Source organism: Ursus maritimus, unplaced genomic scaffold, assembly GCF_017311325.1.
Source record: "Ursus maritimus isolate PB19 unplaced genomic scaffold, ASM1731132v1 scaffold_26, whole genome shotgun sequence".
Classification (NCBI taxonomy): domain Eukaryota; kingdom Metazoa; phylum Chordata; class Mammalia; order Carnivora; family Ursidae; genus Ursus; species Ursus maritimus.
In genome coordinates, this window is record NW_024425119.1 from 29145436 (window position 1) to 29167258 (window position 21823).

At 39.0% G+C, this 21823-nt stretch overlaps 1 protein-coding gene and 1 long non-coding RNA gene across 5 annotated transcripts in view; one reads left to right on the plus strand and one right to left on the minus strand.

Annotated features, from left to right (window-relative positions):
- The window catches only part of FGD4 (FYVE, RhoGEF and PH domain containing 4), a 199591-nt gene that overhangs the window by 171977 nt on the left and 5791 nt on the right, over positions 1-21823 (plus strand). For all 4 annotated transcript variants that reach the window (XM_008683468.2, XM_040642321.1, XM_040642320.1 and 1 more), the window contains 8 exons: positions 2194-2252; positions 2585-2731; positions 8486-8658; positions 12570-12600; positions 12831-12923; positions 13244-13369; positions 17656-17796; positions 20394-20534. In XM_008683468.2, the coding sequence (XP_008681690.1) occupies positions 2194-2252; positions 2585-2731; positions 8486-8658; positions 12570-12600; positions 12831-12923; positions 13244-13369; positions 17656-17796; positions 20394-20534 (911 nt within the window). The remainder of the gene's footprint in view (positions 1-2193; positions 2253-2584; positions 2732-8485; positions 8659-12569; positions 12601-12830; positions 12924-13243; positions 13370-17655; positions 17797-20393; positions 20535-21823) is intronic.
- LOC121105412 overlaps positions 17960-21823 on the minus strand; it is a 28136-nt gene continuing 24272 nt past the window's right edge. Inside the window, exon 3 of the long non-coding RNA XR_005837899.1 lies at positions 17960-18864. This is a non-coding gene — a long non-coding RNA (uncharacterized LOC121105412). The remainder of the gene's footprint in view (positions 18865-21823) is intronic.

A 21823-nucleotide genomic window follows, 5' to 3' on the forward strand; every position in this document is an offset into this window, starting at 1 on the left:
ATCTGAAACTATAGTCTTAGGGACATCTGGAATAGCAATACACAATTACCTTCTCACAGGAAGAATACAACCATTCAGAATTACTGGTGCTGCTGGTTAATTAGATGGGTTGATGCATACCAAGAAAGCTAAAATGACATTTACTATGTAAAAATAACCTAAGCAAAGTTGTTCTACCTACCCTAAAAGAAGAGAAAATGATGCTTTTAGTGGCAGTTAAGATTTTCCCAGGAAAACTTTATTCCTATTCTTGTAGTTGCCTTCTGTTTTTTTCATTAGATCCTAACGAATGGGTTTTTTGAAGGCTCAGGAGTTTCAATACTTTTAGCTTTCTCATGTACTTTTAAAAAATCAAAGCATATGACTCTTGATCTAAGGGTCATAAGTTTAAGCCCCTCATTGGGTGTATAGCTTACTTTAAAAAAAAAAAAAAGAAGTTTAAAAGGGGGCGGCTGGCTGGCCTAGCCAAAAGAACATGTGACTCTTGATCTAGGGGTCATGAGTTCAAGTCCCACTTTGGGTGTATAGCTTACTTTAAAAAAATTGTTTTAATTAAAAAAAATGAATCAAGTAACTGAAGGGAAGAATACAAATTTAAGGAATAGAAATGGCTTCGTGTCAAGAACTAACAGTGCTGCTGTACAGTCTTGAAACATTGGTACTTTGCTAATAATTTCTTGTTTTTATTTTAAGTGTACCCTGGTAAGAGATGAGGAACACAGAATACAATCTTTGGTCTTGGCAGCCTGGGTCTTTTTTTTTTTTTTTTTTGAACAAAGACTTTCTTTGTTACATTTCTCCCACCACCCAAGTGAGTCAATGACCACAGGAACTTCTCTTCTTCCCTTTCCCACTTTATAGTTTGGAATTATCCTGACTTGACTTCTTCCACTTTCCACTTCATGCCCACTTCCCATTCATCTGGGCTGTGTGGTTGGTTTTGGTGGCAGAACTCTAGTGGTAGGACTTAAGATGGGGTTACCACTGCTACTCCTCAAACTGCTGATCCCAAGTTATTTTATTTTGTCTCCCTCTACCTTGGATCCTGTAGGGAATGCACAGAATTGCCCCAATCGGGATGGTCCTCCAAAATCTAAATAAACATTCAGTTTCTTCTATACTCCAAGACTTGGACTTACCCGAGGGTGGCAGTGTCAGCCATGAGAAAGTTAGCAACACTGTTGGATATTTTATTACTCTCTTTGGTTGCCCGTTGCTCCTTAAACTAAAATTGTAAGGAAATCACAGAGGTGCTTTTAGAGACCCAAAGGAGAAGAGAAAGCAACAAAAGTACATTCTGTTCAGCCATGAAACAGAGAAAACAGAGAATTTGGTCTAGAATTAATGAGGTTGTAGCAGTAACAGAATTAATCAGGCCAGTATTGATAAGATAGAAAAGAAAGAGCAGGTCATGATCTAGGATTGAGGGCATTCCCTGGGGTTGATCCAGCAGGAGGCCTCAGCCTCCACAGCTCTTCACCAGCAGTGCCAGAGCCTCCCTTGCCCATACCAGCAGTTCCCATTCCCATCGCTCCCACCACCTGCCCAGCAACAAAGCTTCCATCAGCATTGGCATCAAAGGATTCCCCTTTACTGACCAAGACTAGAACTCTGAGTGTGTTTTCCCAAAGAAAGATGGTTATGCTTGGTGGTTAATTTGCTCATAAATCTCATAAAATAGTTTTCCTGCTGAATTGTTGTAGAGCTTTGACTGAGAAGATGTAGGTCCCAGTGTGGCCCTACAGTATCGTAGTTGTATGACCTTAACCAGGCCACATCACTTGCCATTTGTTTCACCTGCCAAGTGGAGCTAGCTAACAGACTCTCCATTCGAGGTTGTGTAAGAATGAAGAGACATCATATATATGAAAGCGTCTGGCCAAGTGCCTCGTGCCAATCTAGTGTACACACATTTGTTGATTTTGAAGGTCCGTTATATAGGTCATCTGTATAGTTGTATGTAGGTCATCCGTCTATGTCATCCATTTACAAGGAAATGCCCTTCATGTTCCAAGTAACGTACTTACAAATGAACTTGTTAAAGTATCCGTTTTGTAAATGGAAATTGCCCCTGCTTTTGGTGTCAGATGTGGTTGTCGGTCTCAGATTTCTTCTTGTTGTAGTATATGTTATTCACCTATCTAGTAGCGTAGGAACAACAAAATACATTTAATTTTCTTTTTTCCCATTTAGAATCACTTGAAATTATATCTACAGCAGCAAGCCATTCTAATAGTGCAATAAGAAAAATGGTAAGTGATTTTCAAAGGAGATGGGAATCTTCTAGTTAGATAATTGTCAATAACATAGCCTAATGTTACCTGCAGGTCTGGACCAAAATGAATTGATACAGGTGAACAAAAAAGATTCTTTATTAAATGTTTAGTGTTATGTGGAATAATTCCCTCCCCTCTTCTCCCAGGTTTCAATTTGCTCATAACTGACACATTTTATACCAAATTTATGCTTAGTCCCAGTCCCTTCTGAATCATCCAGATTTTAGCTAAGGTCATTGTATTATTAAAGCCACCAAGGTCAAACCTCCCTTTATTTGGTCTTGCTGTGTTTTGTTTTAATTTCTTAGGAGAACCTAAAGAAACTCTTAGAGATTTATGAAATGTTGGGAGAGGAAGAAGACATTGTAAATCCTTCAAATGAACTAATAAAAGAGGGACAGATCCTCAAACTAGCTGCTCGGAACACGTCAGCACAAGAACGCTACCTTTTCTTAGTGAGTATTATAGTGTGAGCTGGTCACAGAAGAATAATTCATAAATGTTGTTCTGTACATCTTGGAAAAGTCGGCTGTTTTCTTGCTCACCAAAGCAATTCTGTCTAACCTGGTTTGGTCAACACTGTTAGGATTCCACAAAAGGGAATCTCCTTAGTAACTAAAACTTGTTCTTTCAAGGACACAAATCTTCAAGTATTTAAAAAATATTTTTCTGTGTACCAGCACACAACTGCGACAATGTGACCTGTCCATGATGATCTTAGCTATCAGTGTGGGAGGGGAGGTATGATATGTTTTCTCAAATCTTCCTTGTTTCAGTTTCACTCCTTCCTTTCATTCTTATAGGCTAATAATGGGTACCATTTTCTGACCAGAGTTTTCTTCCTAATCCGCTCTGGTCACTACTTTTGATCTTTCCAGTTTGAGGAAATGTATACTCAAGGTTGTGAAGCTTGTGCCTAAAATATCCCTGTGAAAAGTACGTGAGTTTGCCTTATAGTTCCTTTTCACTGGAGTAGGTCCCTGTCCTTTCCTTTACTTCCTGGAAATGACATTTAGTCTGGGGCTTATCTCAGATGTAAGAGCTCTTCCTGGGGCATGCAGGCCATTATGTTTTTAGTCTCTGTTAATTCCAGTCCCTTTCTGTATCTGTTGGTATAATAATAATCACAGTGATAGTTAACATGGAGTAACAATAAGCTAACACTGAGTAATAGCTCAGTAAATGTTAGCTATTGTTAGGATTGTTATTAGAGTCACAGAAACAGAGACACGTTGGTCATGAGGCTGCCCAGTGCCTGGCACACAATACATTCTCAGCATGTGACTCACGTCTGACTTTGTGCTGCAGGGCAGTCATCCCACCAGCCGTAGTATGAGTTTAATTGGGGACTTACAGGTTTTCATTTTCTGGTTACAGCCTCCTTTGAAAGGAAAACTTAACAGGAACTAAATATCATGCATAGGGGTGTTTAGTATCTCTCATTTTTCAAAAAGAACATTTGGTCACCATATTTACTCAACTGTTTTCCCAAGTTTGTGTAACTCAAGGAAATTGAAAACATATGTCTCCACAAACATGTTTATGGGTGTTTACGGCAGAATTATTCATAATAGGCAAAATATTTGGACATATGGATATAAAAGGTATATCTATGCAGTAGAATGTTATATGGCAATAAAAAAGAAGAGAATATTGATACATGCTACACGGGTGAACTTTGGAAGCACTGTGACAAGTGAAAGAGCCATTCACAAAAGCCCATACTGTGTGATGTCATTTATATGCAATGTCCAGACTAGACAGATGCAGAGGGGCGGAATGGAAGCAGTGGTCACCTGGGGCTGCTGGGGAAAGGAAATGGACACAGGGTTTCCATTTGGAGTCATGAAATGTTCTGGATTTAGATAGAAATGATGATTGCACAATTTACAACTATATTAAAAACCACAAAGTGTACATTTTAAAAGGGTAAATTTTATATTATATGAATTACATCTCAAGAACTTTAAAAAACTTATAGATGCTCTAAAAATCTTCATTTGAGCTCAACGAAAGTACTTCACCTCTCAGAGTTTATAGAGAGCTAAAAATGTAAAGCAAGGATTGTGATGTCCTCTCAGGGTTCAGAGGTCTATTTATTTTGAAATCCAGGTTTTGTTATTCGGGTATGGTAAGGCCACCAGATCAGGAGAGAGTTGCCATGAGAAACATCATTAGACCCACAGATTCCCAAAAGGAGAGGCGTGCCATACCACGGGGGTTACCTGAGAAAGCAGCCGGGTCCATAAGGGGCAGATGGAGCAAGCAGAAAATGTGAACAAGAGCTTTTATTGTCTGTTCAGTGAGAAGGAATGGGCAAGGCAGCATAAACAGGCTTGGGATTTGCTAGTTTAAATAATTCCATCAGGCTATGGGGCCTTTGGGGGCTGTTGTCTGATACCTGGCCCTGGGGGGTGAGAGCAGGGGAATACTGGCCCAGTAAGAGCTCAAGAAAGGAGGCAGTGGGGGTGGGCTCTGGATGGGCTGCTTTCTGTATGAAAGGCATGCAGGTGAGTCATTTACGACTTCGAGGAAGTGAGTAACCCTAAGAGGGACAGGTCCCTCCATTGTCAGCAAAGCCCCAAGATGTCAAAGCATCATAAATACAGATGAAAAAGACAGGCTTACTCTACTATTTGGGGCAGAATGCATGGGAGTTAACATCTACCTTTGCCTTGACCCTTCGTTCAGGTGCTTAGGTAGTGCTCCTTTCCCCCCTCCTGGATTATATTACGGTTTCAACAGTTAAGCTCTAGCTCTGTGTCTAACCAATTGCCTGGGTTTAATTTTCACATTTGAGAATTATTCTGGAGATAGTTTAAGGTTGAATACCTTGTTGCAGAGCCAAACTAAGCAGCTCTTTGGAGGACAGATGGCAAAGAGCCTTTGGGGAATACAGCTGTAGGGACTTTGAAGAAAGGACCCATCTTGTTCCAGTGATTGTAAGCTATCAAACCTCTCTTGCCATCGCCTCCCAGGAGAACGGAGTCGTAGAGCAGGAGTTATCGGAAAGCCGCATTCGTCTTGTGAAGACCGTCTTAGAAGCATTTCTGTAGGTGCATTCTAGTAATCCCTGCACGCCACTCACCTCCACCCCCCGCACTGTCCTTGTCACACATTCTCCTCTTCACAACACCCTTTTCTTCCTGTAGAACATCTTGGGTTTTTGTACGTAGAAACTTCAGAAGTGCCGTTTTTATTTGTCTCTGTCTCTAGGAAGAAAATGAGGGCTAGTTTTCTGTATCCTACTCTGGCGATCTTACATTTCTCTAAAGAGCCAAATCGCATGTAGAATCTGATTTCTGCTTTCAGCTGAGCTTCATATGTTTGCTCATTTGCTTGCCTCCACACCATGCTTTTTTCTATTACTACAGGATACTCTGTTGACTAAATTAAAAAATCACACACCTGACATCTGAAAGTTAAAAAAAATCACCAAATTATCCCGTAGAATGACCCAAGAGGTTTCATTCTTGGCCCTTTGTTGTTCTGGTCTTTATTTCGTTATAGCTTGACAGATTTCAGTTTTTTTCCCATTTGACTCATTTAAACTTTGAATACAGAGCAGGCACTGGAAATTTTCTCCAGCCATGTACTTTTACGAACTTTAAAACAAACTTTAATGAAACTGTGTCTGGTGAAACATGACATTGAATTGTTTCACTCAAATATTTCAAGACCCTTGAAATAAGTAGTAGGACCACTGGAGATCAGGAAGGGGGACTCTCCCTGTGCTTTTAATAAAATCGAGGCTGGCTTCTGGCTTAGCACTTTGAGAGCTTGCCCCACCAGCCAGAGATCACACGTCCATAACTACTTCTGGCCATCGGTAAAATGCAGTGTCCCGCACTGAGAGGGAAAGCCACCTACTTGGTGTGCCAGTTGCTCTGACTTCCCCTTTGAGTACCGGCGGAAACCCACAGGGAAGGTGATGGTGGCTTTTGCCACAGCAGCAAGGTTCACAGAAGGAACAGAGGGCATCTACTGCTTTGTAAACAATATTTTATGTCCTTATGCTTTGACCTCTAGGAAGAAGAAAAAGGGTATTTATTGACTAGCATTAGATTGTGATATGAGTTAGATAAGGTTAATAAATAGTTATTGACAGTTTAGAATGTAAGGTCCCACTTACGAAGCCTGTGTAATCGGGGAAGCGTAATCCTGCAAGCATAAAATGGAAAGGAAACATCATTTATAAGATAGTCTGTCATCTTGTATGAGTGTCACCACAAAAAACAAATGCCTAGAACTTCCATATTTATGGACTATGTTTCTATAAAATAACAAGACTTTGCTGAACTTTATAAAGTGAACTTGAGTGCGCATATCAGATAACTCAGAAATTTTATGCTGTAACATTACATTTGTCACTCAGTTTGCAGAAACATGACGTAGTGGTTGCCGTCTTAAAAGCTGAGCCTTGGGGCACCTGGGTGGCTCAGTTGGTTAAGTGTTCAATTCTTGATTTTGGCTCAGGTCATGATCTCAAGGTCGTGAGATGGAGCCCGATGTCAGGCTCCGTGCTGGGCATGGAGCCTGCTTGGGATTCTCTCTCCCTCTGCCTCTGCCCCTGCTCGCTTGCTCTCTCTCTCTCTCTCTCTCTCTCTCGATGTCAAGTAAATAAATAAATCTTTAAAAAAGAGAGAAAGTTGAGCCTTGTGTATGTTGGTGGCTTCTCTGCAGCTCCTGCTGCATCATTCACAACCTTGACCAAATCCCCTTCTGAGAAGGCCTTCACACAAGATAGGGAAAAAATGTTAACAGGAACAGTCAGCCCCAAGCGCTTGCCTTAAGCGGAATGGTGATGAGAGCCTTTCAGAGTGTTTTCAAATCCCTGAATCCTGTGTACTATAATGAGGCTGGGGAGTGCCACACTTAGAACACCATGGACAGTTGATGATAGGTCATTAGGGTTCTCTTCTAGAAATGTAAATGTGAAATGTGGTGCTGAGGTGCGTCTGCTAAAGTGTATTTTTAGTACCCTTTCATTTCTACGTTATCCAATGTGGAAATGAAATTCATGACGCTGGTTACAGGAACTTACAAAATAACGTACAAAGAACAACTGATAAGAAATGTGCTTTCAGAATGAGTACAATGGGCAGTGTCACATAAACCGGTTGAAATGTTTTAAAAATCCATCCCCATCTCTTGTCTTGATGGCTCGGTGGAGCCAAATGGAACCTGGCAAAACAGGACATTTTTCTTCATTTAATCCTCTGAACAACCTGTGACTTTTATAGATAATAATCCCGAGACATGAGAGGTTACATAGTGCACAGAGTTTAAGTCCCCAGTTGTTCTTGTCTTTGAAAATTATATGTAACTCTAGAAGCAGTGTCAAACAATAAATAGGAAAGAAGAAGAAAAGTATGGGCCCTCTTTAGGAATCTGCCTACAAATTAACCTAAGTATTTAGCCTTTCCTCCTTTTGCATGTTTCAAGATGTTCAAAAGTGAATCAAATGTCTCCCCAAGCTTATTGTTTGGTCCTGATTAGCAGGCATTGTTCATTGTTGACCAGAAATGGGGCATTATACATACTTTGATTCAGTTTCAAAATAAAGTCCTTCATTTTAAAAGAACATCTGGTAAAGATCTTTAAAAACTTATTAAAATAGATGACTTTTCTATCCATACATGACAAATTCTTAAGATGTAGATCAATAAATTAGTTTTTTCCATAGGGTTTAGTGTGCTAACCCCACATGTTCTTAACTAATAACTTGGCGTTTTTTTCTTTAACTTAATATTAAACACACTGGCAGAAATAATCATTAAATAATACTCATTTCCTCTAACTAGCTATTGTAGACTTGCTTTGTAAGACACAACAATTAGATATTTTCTTGCCTAAGGGCTTCAGCTTATATGGTTGAGAACTTCAATTCCTGGTATATGGAAAGTCCTTAATAAATTGTTGCTGAACTTAATTGAACTAATTTTTTTTCATAGTACAAAATGATTGTTTACTTAAATGTCTATAAAATATTATGAACCACTAAAGGGAAATGTAAGTGTTAAAATAAGGTAATTTTGATACAAGCGTAAAATCTCAATATAGTATTTAAATAATCTTGCTCACATAGAGGGTATGATATTCCCTGGAAATTCCTTGGAATTTTTGTCTAGGGCTGCTTGTAATACCGGTTGCTTCCTTCTTTCCTCTCTGTTTTCCTACTTACTGATGTGTGCGCTGTGTCCTTGCAGTTCAACAACATGTTGCTATACTGTGTACCAAGGTTCAGCTTGGTGGGCTCTAAATTCACGGTTCGAACGAGGGTTGGCATTGATGGAATGAAAATCGTGGAGACTCACAATGAAGAATATCCACACACTTTCCAGGTATCTGGGAAGGAGAGAACGCTGGAGCTGCAAGCCAGGTGAGAGAAGCCTTCCTATCACACAGCTTTCCAAAAGCATCAGAATGAGTCGTAGCACAGAATAATTCTGAGGATCTTTCCCACGTGAATACTATAGACCTCTGGGAATCTGATTAGACCTAAGTAAAGAAACAGAATCTCTTAAAGGCAGGAATCATGTTATCCCTTTTGATTCCTTCGTAGTGCCTGGAGAGTGGTTTTCAGACAGTAAGAATTCAGTAAATTAAATTGACTCTTAGATTTGCAAGGTGCTCAGAGAATGAAGTGGTTGCGTTTGAGCCAGAGTTTTGAGTCTCGTAGGAAAGGGTTCTTCCTCCCTCCACCCTTCGTTTTGGTGCGCGATGTTTATTGATGCTCACTGTCCCGTGCTAAATGTTGAAGCATTAACTGTCAGTCCTTCAGTGGCTCTGCATTCATGTGACTTATTGACATTTTGATGGAGAGGATTTTCAGAGGAGGCAGAGTAGAAAAGGTAATGATTTTCCTGCCAAAGTTGGGGGATACAGGAAGGGGGCAATTGGGGTTATAATGGCTTCTGGAAACCAGGACTTCTGGAAGGGATGGTTCTTCATACAAGCTTTGTTGAGTTGGAAAGAAGGGCTGGGGTTCTGGCATCCATCTGCTTAACATAACCATGTTTGGAAAGAAAAAACCATGAGAACCACTGCAGTGGCTACCCCTGGGGTGAACCTCTGGAAGATAGAATGCTGTCATGTTTTGAAATATCTGCCTTAGAAGACTGCCCTCCGTTTATCCTACAAAGGCATATCATGGTGCAATTTGGGAACCTTCAGAAGGTCACAGATCAGAGGGTTAAGTACCAACCCTGACTCTGATGTTCTGATACCCTAGAATCTGGAGACTCAGCACTTCTGTTCCTTTTTGTTCTCTTGCACCAATAGCATATGGTTCTGGCTGCTCAGGTGAATTCATCCTGGATATTTGTACTTAGTGACTGCATAAAAGTTTGAAGTTCAGACTTTTAAAAGAGAATAATTCATTTTAGCAGGAATCTGTGCCCAGGGAATCAGGGAATTGGTGAAATTACAGTTAAGGGAGATACGGCAGGCTGGTACAGTTTGAAGAAGTAGCCCTTTGATTTCCCACAGAAAATCTATACTGAAGCTGCCATTACTTAGGGAGCTGCCTGGGGACTGCTCTAAGGATTAGAAGGTGGCATTTCGAGTATAAGTTAAAAGTGTAGAGGACTTGGCTTTGAATGGCATAGTTTTCCTACCTTATGGTGGGATTTTGGGCCCCAACCACCAAATCCGAGGGAAGAATGTATTATGCTGTGCTCGGAGGCTCCTGACCTGAGTCCTCACTCAGTACTTGACTCACTGAGTGAATGGTTCTGGCAACAGAGAGTTCTCATCAATAGTTCTGACCATCAGAGAAGTCTTCATTGCAGATGAAGGAAGACATTGCTGCTCTGAAATCCAGCATACTTCCAAATCTAAAAACCCGAGAGAGGTGTTGAAGCAGCAAAAGAGAGGTGATCAAGGTTTTGGGGGTTGCCTAAATGGACACTCCAGCCATGCATTAGCAGGTTGGCCTATTTTCTCTTCAGGATAGGGCTGATGCATGAGGAATTTTCTTACGTATAAGCAGTAATCACTTCGTAGAGTTCCAATATGCAGTATTGGATACATTTCAGTTGGTATTGAAAACACAGTCATTTTACCTTAAATTTCTTATTTCCCTAATCTCATTGCTGCAGTTATATTTCTGATTATATGGTGAATTGAAAAGCTGAATTATGGGGCGCCTGGGTGGCGCAGTCTTTGGGCATCTGCCTTCGGCTCAGTGCGTGATCCCGGCGTTATGGGATCGAGCCCCACATCAGGCTCCTCCGCTGTGAGCCTGCTTCTTCCTCTCCCACTCCCCCTGCTTGTGTTCCCTCTCTCGCTGGCTGTCTCTCTCTGTCAAATAAATAAATAAAAACTTTAAAAAAAAAAAAAGCTGAATTAAGTGATTACTTTTCATCTAGTGTATGATTCTTACAAGAATAAGGGCAAACATTGGAAGTCTCAGAACATCAGCGTGTTACGGTGATTACATAAGCCCAAAGTTGGGTATATATTTGGAGATATTTAAAGATCATTCACTTCCAAACCCACCTGGGAAAAAAAGCGTTCTGCTTTTCTTGCTAAATGATTCAGCCTTAAGACTGACCTTTTACACTCTGTTTCCTCTTTCATATTTAAAAGAATATTAAGTATTTTGTCTTGTATGGTTTTTATGTAATGGTTTTATATATTGCTAAATTAATTTTAAAAAACATAGTAATAAGTAAATTAGAGGAGTAAAAAAATCTGCCAAGACGAGGCAGTAAAACAAAAAGCATTAAAGACTTGTCAAGTTTCTTTGCATTGAAAAGGCTAGAAACAACCGGGAAATAGCTGTGATTCCAGAGCAGTGGAACTGGTTTTAACCAGGCAGGGCCCTGCAGTAGAAAGTCTCTTTTGAGGGGCAAGATTGAACCCCCCCCCCTCAGGCTCTTTGTCCAAGGATCCCCAGGTGGACAATAAGCAGAATCTTCCATTTGACAGGCACGGATTCCAGCAGCATTCTTGGCACATCATGATGCTCAAGAATAAATTTGCTGGAAAGATGGATGATGTCATAGGAGCACAGCTCCGGCCAGCACCACGCGTATGTGATGCCTGTGGGAGCGAGGCATGTGAGGTTCAGGCTGGAGCTCACGCTTAGCCCTAGCCTACCAAACACATGCAAACAAAGAGAGCCCACTCTTTTGGCATTCTTCAAAATCCTCCAGTTTGGAGATCTAGCTGTGTCCAGAACCTACTAATGGGGACTTTCCTAATAGACTCTGTGACAGCAGCCGGCTGTATAAGCTACCTACAAGGGAGATGAAATAAAGAAAATTTGCCTCAGTAGGAAAATAGAAGACTTGACTATAGTCAAGGAAATTTTGTCCCAACAGAAAATTATTAAATACTGGAATGAGTCCATTAATCTGTGAAACTTCCTTCCTACAAGCATCTAAAATGTTTGCTTTGCTTTATCTCCAATAGTTTAAGTACGGTATTGCCTAAAGCTTTCTAGCAAAATTGTTTATCAAAGGAAATGTTAAATAGCTCCCTAAAGCCTTACAAAGATATTTTAGATTCTAGAGGATAATCGTAATCTTTTCTAAGATACGTTGTGACTAGTAGCCTTCAAAAGCCTCCTGTGTTTTCGTAAAGGTGAATTGGAAGACTAGTTGTGTGTCTGGTACAGTGCTAAATCTGCAGTTACCTAACATATTGAGCTAGGTGATGGTTGTTAAACTTAATTAACATCAGGGCAATATATTAATGGAAGCTAAATGTAACTATCCCAGTCAAAAGTTATGTGTACCAAAAACTCTGTTTAAGGGGCACCTGGGTGGCTCAGGTGGTTAAGCATATACATTTCTTCTCAGGTTGTAATCTCCAGGTCCTAGGATTGAACCCCAAATTGGGCTTTCTGCTCAGGGATTCTGCTTCTCCCTCTCTCTCTCTCTAATGAATAAGATCTTTTTTTAAAAATTAAAAAAAATAAAACTCTGTTTAAGAATTTTTTTTGTTCAGGGATGCCTGGGTAGCTCAGTTGGTTAAGCATCTGACTCTTGATTTCAACTCAGGTCATGATCTCAGGGTCGTGAGATTGAGCCCCAAGTCAGGCTCCACGCCCAGTGTGGATAAATAAAATTCTCTCTCTCCCTCTGTCTCTCCCCCTTTTCTTAAAAAAGAAAAAAAAGAATTAATTTGTTCAGTTGCCAGCAATTCTGTTTAATTTTTATGTAACTCCTCCCTAGACATCCCTGAATTTTCCAGAAAGTTGAAACAGCATTAAACCATAGTTTTATTCATGAGGTATAACTCATTACTTTTCTCTGTACTCACTTGAATTTTGTTTTGTTTTAGTTCTGAGCAAGACAAAGAAGAATGGATCAAGGTAAGCCATATTTCTGTTTTTTATTTTTGTTTTTTGGTAACCTTTGTATGTGTACTCAAACGTGCACATAGAATAGATAGAATAAAATCTGTCATATAATATTTGTCATCAGAACAAGGTCATTTAATTTTTAAGATCATTCTTACGTCATAGATGTTGTTCGATAAAGCATTTTCATTAATCTGCATGTGATATTTTAATGTGTGCTTTGAATCTCGTTTATATTTTAGGCTCTTCAACAGACCATTGATGCTTTCCATCAGAGACATGAGACCTTCAGAAATGCAATTGCAAAGGATAACGACATGCACTCAGAGGTTTCTGTAAGTCGAAATAAAGTCTTCAAGTTCTTTTCTCTTTGCAGTTGCAGATCTGTCTAATCATTTTCTTATCTTGCCTTTTCTCTTTGCAATGTCAGAACTGGCTATTTAGACAGAATCTCATTCTTTCTTACATGAATACAATAGTGAGTGCCTTTTTATGCTGCTTAAACTTCTTTAAACTTTCTATTTCTTTTCCTAGGTCATGAGGTTCATAGGATGATATGAGCAGTGTTTTCAAAGTCCTTTTTAATAAATTAGTAAATAAGTAAATAAATAGATGGAAATGACAGCATTTTCTATTAAAATTGAATCCATTTTAGACTGCTGAACTAGGGAAAAGAGCTCCAAGATGGATCCGAGATAATGAAGTAACAATGTGTATGAAATGCAAAGAGTCTTTCAATGCACTAACAAGAAGAAGGCATCATTGTCGAGCATGTGGACATGTAAGTGAGATTTCTTAATGATCATGAAGGTTGTTAGTAACTAGGTAAGTGTAGTATAATCATCAAGTTTGAAAAGGAGGGGGAAAAATCATTCAGTAAATAAACCACCTAATTGATAAACTTATTTTGATGACAGCTATGTGTAAAACACTGTGCTGGGTCCTGGAAAAAATTTGATAAACGAAATGATACCCTTCTTCACCTAGCTTACATTCTACTGGAGAATATAACAAAAGTCAAGTAAATAGACAAATAAGCATTTCAAATTACTATAAAAACAATAAGGAGGCAATGAAGAAGTTAGAATGGAGAATAATGTTAATGGAGGAGGACTTGAAATCAATTTTACTTAGAAAAATGAAGACCTGGGGCGCCTGGGTGGCTCAGTTAGTTAAGCGTCCGACTCTTGATTTGGGGTCAGGTCATGATCTCGGGGTTGTGAGATGGAACCCCCCGTCGGTCTCCCTCTGCCCCTCCCCCTTCCCTCTCCCCCTATTAAAAAAAAATTAAGAAGAAAGAAAAGAAAAATGAAGACCTATCTGAAGGGTCGATATTTAAGCTGATGCCTAAAGAGAGGTGGGAAAGGCATTCGGTGGCTCTGTATGTCAGAAGCCCTGAGATAGGAGAAAATTGGGTCTGCTCTTGAGATGCCAGAGGTCATGAGGCAGGAGCCCAATGAGTATGCAGAACTGTGGCGTAAGAAGTAGTTAGAGGTAAATAATAACCAAACGAGTTGATGTCCTTGGGAAAACAAGAGATGGAATTTAAGGCTTCTAATGGGAGAGGGAAACTTCCCTCCATTATAACAAAAAGGAAAAAGGAAATGATGGGTGCAAATGTGGGTGTGTTTTTTATTTTATGGTAGGAAATTTTCAGTATGATGATAACTATGTTGTCATTGAAGTATGAGGAAGAGTCATCAGCTGAAAGAAAAGGGGGAAGGGTTGGAGAGATGGGGGAAATTCAAGAAAGAGGGCTCAGTATGAAATAGTTGTCTCTGGGCAGGGGAGTGAGCCTCCCCAAGGAGCAGGTGTGGACTGCTCTGTGCCCATTAGAGGTTTACGATTATATATGCAAAGGGACACACAGTCCACTTACTGGCAAGGATTGTTCTCTCACAAAATTCAACACCTCCAGCCAGAGAAGGCAGGTGACAAGTTTTCAGTGATTTGAGTTGTTTCATATAGAAAAGGTGAGGAGGAACAAAGCACGAAATGAGGCAGGAGAGAGAGAACAGCAGGTTTTGGATGGCCTTATAAACCAAGTTGAAGGTGATATACTTTCTTCTAAAAAGCAACAAGTAAACAGAGAAGGGTAGGCTGTGCTTTAATATATTAGTAGTATGCTAACGTGCAAAACAATTCTTATTGATAGTTCTTCTAGATTATTCTCTTATTGCAGATTTATTCTTCCATTTTTATCGTGAGTTTTCTCTCAGTGAAGCAGTTTTGTGGTCAAATTCAATTTGATTGCAAACAACTATTTTTCTCCCTGAGGGTAAGACTTTTGATCTGTCATTGAGTTTGTTTGAAACGATTTTAGGTATTGACTGATAGACTCACCTTCAGTAAACAAACAAAACTGTGTTTGAACGTGGACTACCAAAATACTATAATATGATTTGAAAATAAATAAGATAGTAGCTGATATGAATGTACAAATGCAGGCATGTCTAATTCCAAATCCTACAGTAATTTCATTGTAATTATGAGAAAACAATGAGTAGTTCTTTATCATGAATTTATATGCTGTGAACCTAAACTAAAAGTTTTACTAATATTTGTGTGTTCATAAATGCTTTACTACAAATTGGGAAAAACATGCTTCTAGAAGCAAGTAGATAATTTTTTATTTATTTATTTATTTTATTTTGTACAGATTTTATTCAAATTCCAGTTAATGTACAGTGTCATATTAGTTTCAGGTGCACAATATAGTGATTCAGCACTTACATATAACACCCAGTACTCACTACAGCAAGTGCCCTCCTTGATCCCCATCACCTATTTAGTACCTCCCCCACCTCCCCACTGGTAACAATCAGTTTTTTCTTTATAGTTAAGAGTCTGTTTCTTGTTGTGGCCCTCTTTTTTTTTCCCCTATGCTCATTTGTTTTGTTTCTTAAATTTCACATATGAGTGAAATAATGGTATTTGTTTTTCTCTAACTGACTTATTTTGCTTAGAATAATATTCTCTAGCTCCATCCATGTCATTGCAAATGGCAAGATTTCATTCTTTTTGATGGCTGAGTAATATTCCGTGTGTGTGTGTGTGTGTGTGTGTGTGTGTGTGTGTGTACACGTGTGTACACACTACATCTTCTTTATCCATCCATCAGTCAGTGGATGTTTGGGCTCTTTCCATAGTTTGGCTATTGTAGATAATGCTGCTGTAAACACTGGGTGCATGTATCTGAATTAGCATTTTTGTTATCTTTGGGTAAATACCTAGTAGTGCAATTGCTGGGTCAGAGGGTACTTCTATTTTTAACTTTTTGAGGAACCTCCATACTGTTTTCCACAGTGGCTGCACCAGTTTGCATTCCCACCAATAGTGCTCCTTTTTCTGCATGCTCCCCAACACCGGGTGTTTCTTATATTGTTAATTTTAGCCATTCTGACAGGTGTGAGGTGGTATCTCATCATGGTTTTGATTTGTGTTTCCCTGATGATGAGTGACGTTGAGCACCTTTTCATGTGTCCGTTGGCCATCTGTATATCTTCTTTGGAGAAATGTCTGTTTATGTCTTCTGCCCATTTTTTAATTGGATTATTCGTTTTTTGGGGTGTTGAGTTTTAGAAGTTTTATACATTTTGGATACGAATCCTTTAACAGATATGTCATTTCCAAATATCTTCTCGCATTCAGTCGGTTGCCTTTAGTTTTTTTGTTTCCTTCACTGTGCAGAAGGTTTTTATTTTGATGAAGTCCCAATGGTTTATTTTTGCTTTTGTTTCCTTTGCCTCAGGAGACATCTAGTAAGAAGTTGCTATGGCCAAGAAGATAATTTTTTAAACTGGAAGGTTTTTTCCCTAACAGTTATCCTATAATAATCAGAAAACAAACTGCTAAGAAATAGCATGCATTTGCATTGTACTCATTCATTTACTGGCATTTTGTAAATGTTCATTGGGTGCCTTATGAGCAAAATAAATAAGGACAATTTCTCACAGAGCTTATAGCCTAGTGAGGGTTACAAACATAAACTCTGAATAATCACATGAGTATATGATTAAAAACTCATCAGTGCATCAAGAAATGTAAGGGAACTTCAGTAGCATAGGTGACAAGAGACAGTGCTCTATTCTGGAAGTTGGAGGAGTCTTCCTTGAGGAAGTGAGATTTGAGTCAACATCTGAAGGATGAACAAGAGTTAATTCACTGAAGCAGAAATGAGAGAGGAACGGAGTATAGCACCTCAGGGGCTCTAAGAAGCCAGTGTCATAGGGGACACAAAGAGGAAGAGGGGCAGATTGTATAGCATGTTGTAGGCCATGGGGAAGAATCTGTTCTTTATCCAAGAGCAAAGGGTAAACTGTAAGGATTTTAAATAGAGGAGAAACCTATCAGATTAGCATGTATAAAACAGCATCTGGTGCTGTTTGGAAAATAGCTTGGAGGGATGTAAAAATAGAGGCTAGAGAAGGCTCCAGTAAGAATTCCAGTAAGCATGCTACAAGGACCAGTCATGAGACTATAATAGTCCAAATTACAACATTGATAGCTTGGACTTGGAAGGAAGATGTAGAAAAATAGACAGATTGAAAAATATCTAGGAGATAAAATCATCAGGACTTTGTAATGTGGTGACTCTGTGGGGTGATGTAGAGGGAGGTTTTGAAGATGATGACTCCTAGGTTTCTGACTTGCCTTGACTGGTTAGATGGCTGTGCTATTTTCTGTAATAGGGAGCACTAGAAGGGAACAGGTTGGGAGGGGTGGGGTGAGTCAGGAGAGATCTGAGGGCAGGGAAAATCAAGATCATTAGTTCATTTGGGAGTATATTGATGAAACATCCAGAAGCATGAAGGGTAAACGTCTGGACCAAGCCTTTGAAATCTCCTGCCTTTAAGAGTGAGCAAGACAAGGGTGAACAAGGAGAACCCATACTCAACAGAATTATAATACCATGGTATATACTCCATTAGGATACAGGTATCCTAATGTTCCTAGGGTATTCTTAGTCTAGTTTAAATTTGTGTTGAATATTTAACTCCTTCTTATTTATTATTGCTCTGATTATTGCTCAAATCTTTATGATTATTCACTTTTTTTAAATTTAAGGTGGTTTGTTGGAAGTGTTCTGATTACAAAGCTCAACTTGAGTACGATGGTGGAAAATTAAACAAAGTTTGTAAAGACTGTTATCAAATAATAAGTGGATTCACAGACAGTGAAGAAAAAAAAAGAAAAGGAATTTTAGAGGTATGGAATACTAAATGTTTGATAACTTTTAAATTTTTATGCAAGGAATATAGAGTTGTCTTTTAACCCTGAAGAATACAAACAGCATATCTTGTTACTTCTCTTACTATTTAACAATTTGAAGAACAAACAAGATTCATGTCCTATCCTGCTAGATTTGGGGATCATATTCAGTTGTGTAGAAAGAAGAGGGACAAGTGCTGTATTTTAATCAACATGCATTTGAGAGTGAAATACGCTGGTTTTGTGAAGGTGACTATAGTCAAATATTAGAGTATTACTTGTTTGTTCTAATGCCCGACTTATATTTTTTAATACGAAAGCTTTTCTGTCAGTTTTATCATATTGGCTTCAAAAACCACTGCCTGAAATTATTAAAATTCATGTTGAAGTATTTATTACCTGAAAATGTCTACCAACTTCTTGCATTAAAATCATCATTTGATAGCCAGTGACAGTAATCTGGTAACTGCATTGAAATATCATTGAAATGTCTTGCAAATGAATTGGACTCATGTTTTTAGACTAAAGTCAGAACCTCCCAAGCCTGGGAACTATAATGCAGCTTGTATCTGAAATGAGTTTTACACTCAAAGACATTAACATAAGGAATAAATTATGTAATAAGGCCTTTGTGGCAGAAAGTTCGACATAACCTGGAAAGTCTGTGAAGAATAGGCTCATGATCAGGATTCTGTGTATCTAAAGCCAGAGACATACTTGGTTTATTAAGAATTTTCGTGGTTTATTAATAAATAAGCATTTATTGAGCATCTATACAGTGTAAGCATACCAAGGTCATTTCTGTTCACTGAAAAAGAACCCTAAACTTCAGCATCCATTGAAGTTTAGTGTAGGCTGAGAAGCTCAAAGTATAACTGAATTCTTCTGGGGTATAGATGTTGCTTGTAGGCAGATCAAAATGCACTTTCTCTGGCAGGGAAGGTGGAGACACATTTCATTGGCTCCCAGGAACACAGCCTCAAGACTTAAACGCAGCAACTGATGAAACTGGCATACTATAATGAGTCAAATAACTTGTGTTAAGGGATGAATTTCAGTCTGTATCTATGAAATAAAAAAAAAGCTCTAGGTAGTTTTCTTAAAAAACCTATACTTGGGGGACAAATTACCAGGGTAACACTTTTAATCAAGTAAATATATAATGTGAGGTCCAGCAATAGGAGATAGTACATATGTGCACACACACACACACACACATGCACACATATATATTTGAAACTGGCTGCATGCCAACGAGTTTGTTGTGTGCTCTAGACCAACGGTCAACAAACTTTTCCTGTAAAGGGTCAGAGAGAAACTATTTTAATCTTTGCAGGCAAAGAGGAAAAACTGAGACTATCACTTCTATACCAAGAAAGAAAATGTTCTCACAATGTTTTGACAAAATTCAGTAATAACTTAGTATAACTTTTTATAATATGGTAATAAGACTGGAATTCTGTGTGGGTAGGGGAGATAGCAATTTGTTTAATTGGAGTCCAGAGTTAGTGTTTGCTGACACCAAATTGATTTTAAATGTTCATCTATAAAAACTATTCTAATAGCTCATAGACCATACAAAAACAGGTGGTGGGCTGGTGGGCCCTAGCTTGCCAACCAGTGCTTCTTAAACCGTCTCTGATGAAGGGCCAGTTTTATTTCCAAACCACCACAGCTCAATATTTTTGTAAAATACATAATCATGTTGGTTGCATGTCATCACAAAGTCCAGTTGCTCTAAAAATTTCCAGGTGCTTACTCTTACTTTCTGTGCTTTATCTTGAATGGGTAGCAAAGCAGTCTGAACCAGTACTGTTCAGTGGATGGCATTGAGTAGCTCTACCCTAAGGATTAGAGTAATCGAAAATAGAAGCAAACCACTTGCTTCCCATAATGTGTATAATAATATCTATCATTTAGTCAAATGGTTTTGTTCCCTTTTTGACCAGAGATAGATAGATAGATAGATAGATAGATAGATAGATAGATAGATAGATGTCTCTATCAGGAGACAAAGCAGAAAACTGTAAAATCTACAAAGACTTGTTGCAGTTTTAAAAACTTTTAAATTATCTCAGGTTCCAGGACAAAGATTGCTGGTCAGTATTTGCCTTTTTGCTATTGCAGTTGAAGCTGGTATAGATTGTGGTTAAAAGCTCTGGATCCAGACCCAAATGCCTAGCATGCTGGTTCCTAAATGTGTGATCTGGGGAGAGGTACTTCATCTCTGAACCTCATAGATAATGAAAGTGGTATCTTCTTAGTGTCGGTATGAGGATAAAATAAAATAATACACATAGTGGGATAAGAAAAGCACCTGCCTAGCAAGCACTCAGTAAATGTTTAACTTTATTTAAATTTGAGGCCTTGTACTACAAAGAGTTAAAATTCAGTTAAATATTTTCCCTGGCTCATGAAAGATGTAAATGAGTATTTAAATAATCATTGCCGATGAACCCTTTCTGGACATTCCCAAGAGACATTTTATATGAATATATTGTACTTTATGAATATTCCCTTAAGGTGAGTTACTTCTCTACCTGGTTCATTTTGTGTTCTCTCTCTCTCACTCTTTTTCCATTATATTTTTCTAGATTGAATCAGCAGAAGTATCTGGAAACAGCATAGTGTGCAGCTTTCTTCAGTATATGGAGAAGTCAAAACCTTGGCAGAAAGCTTGGTGTGTGATCCCCAAACAGGACCCTCTTGTGCTGTATATGTACGGTGCCCCCCAGGTATCTAAACGGCATCTTTCTGAAGGGACAGAGGTCCTGGGGCGGTTGCGGGGGTGGGGGTGGCAAATAGACACTGAACTCAGAATCCTTCCATTACTCCTCTGCAGAACAAGAGAGCTCAGACAGTTGCATTGTCTTTCATTACAATTGAAAATAATTAGTAACTAAAATACAAATTTATTTAAACTGATTTTTATTTTTTTAAACTTTTTGTTTTTTGTTTTTTTTTTTTAAGATATAGCCTCTGGTTTCTTCACCCCGTGCATCACTTGCCCTCTTCTCCCCTCTCATTCCTGTTCAGTGATTGGAGAAAGGATGATTTGGATTGGGAAGGGGCATGGGAAGCAGGAGTGAAGCAGAGGGAGAAGCAAGGAGGAGAAGGAGGCTGTTTGAAGAGGGATATAATTATTATAGGTTGGGTTTTTTTTTTTTTTTCCTGAATGGATAGATACCTTAAAGAAGAAAGGAATTTGAGAAGAAGGGGAATTTAAATCAACCCCGGGTTTTCATTGTCCAGTAACAAGTTTTTGAGAGCCATGTATGCATGGATCGGACCTCAGTCTGTGGGAGCAACAGACATGCAGGCGTCGCTTCTAACCAGAGCAGCACCAGGCACTGTGGATTGTGTGGTGCTTGAAAAACACCTGCGTTCACCGGGAAAAAGATAAAATCTTAAATGTACCTGTTGTATTTTAGCCTGTCTCTACATTAAGGGCTGGTGAAATTTTATTTTAGAAATAAACTTAGGGGCGCCTGAGTGGCTTAGTCCGTTAAGCCTCTGCCTTTGGCTCAGGTCATGATCCCAGGATCCTGGGATCAACTCCCGTATCTGCCTCCCTGCTCAGCGGGAAGCCTGCTTCTCTCTCTCCCTCTGATGCTCCCCCTGCTTGTGCTCTCTCACCATGTCAAATAAATAAATAAAATCTGAAAAAAAGAAAGAAAGAAACTTAAAATACCAAGGTATATATTGTTTTCTATTTCATTGTTTTTCCTCTTCCCTTTTCTTGTCCATAAATAAAATGATGCATGAATGAATGGATCACCAAGTAAAACTGTGTTTGGTAATCAAATCATCATTAACATTTGCTGGTTTTATACAGTAAGATAACTATTATTCTTTCCCCTTTTCATCTGAATGAAGAGCTAAATGGACTCCGTCACAGAGAGAGGGGGTGGGGTGTAGGGTCCGTGAATCCCAGCTGATTTAGGTGTCTGCTCTCATTCACTAATTCGTTCAGCCAGCACTGAATGTGTTGACCTCACGTCCAGGCAGTATGCTAAGCACTGGA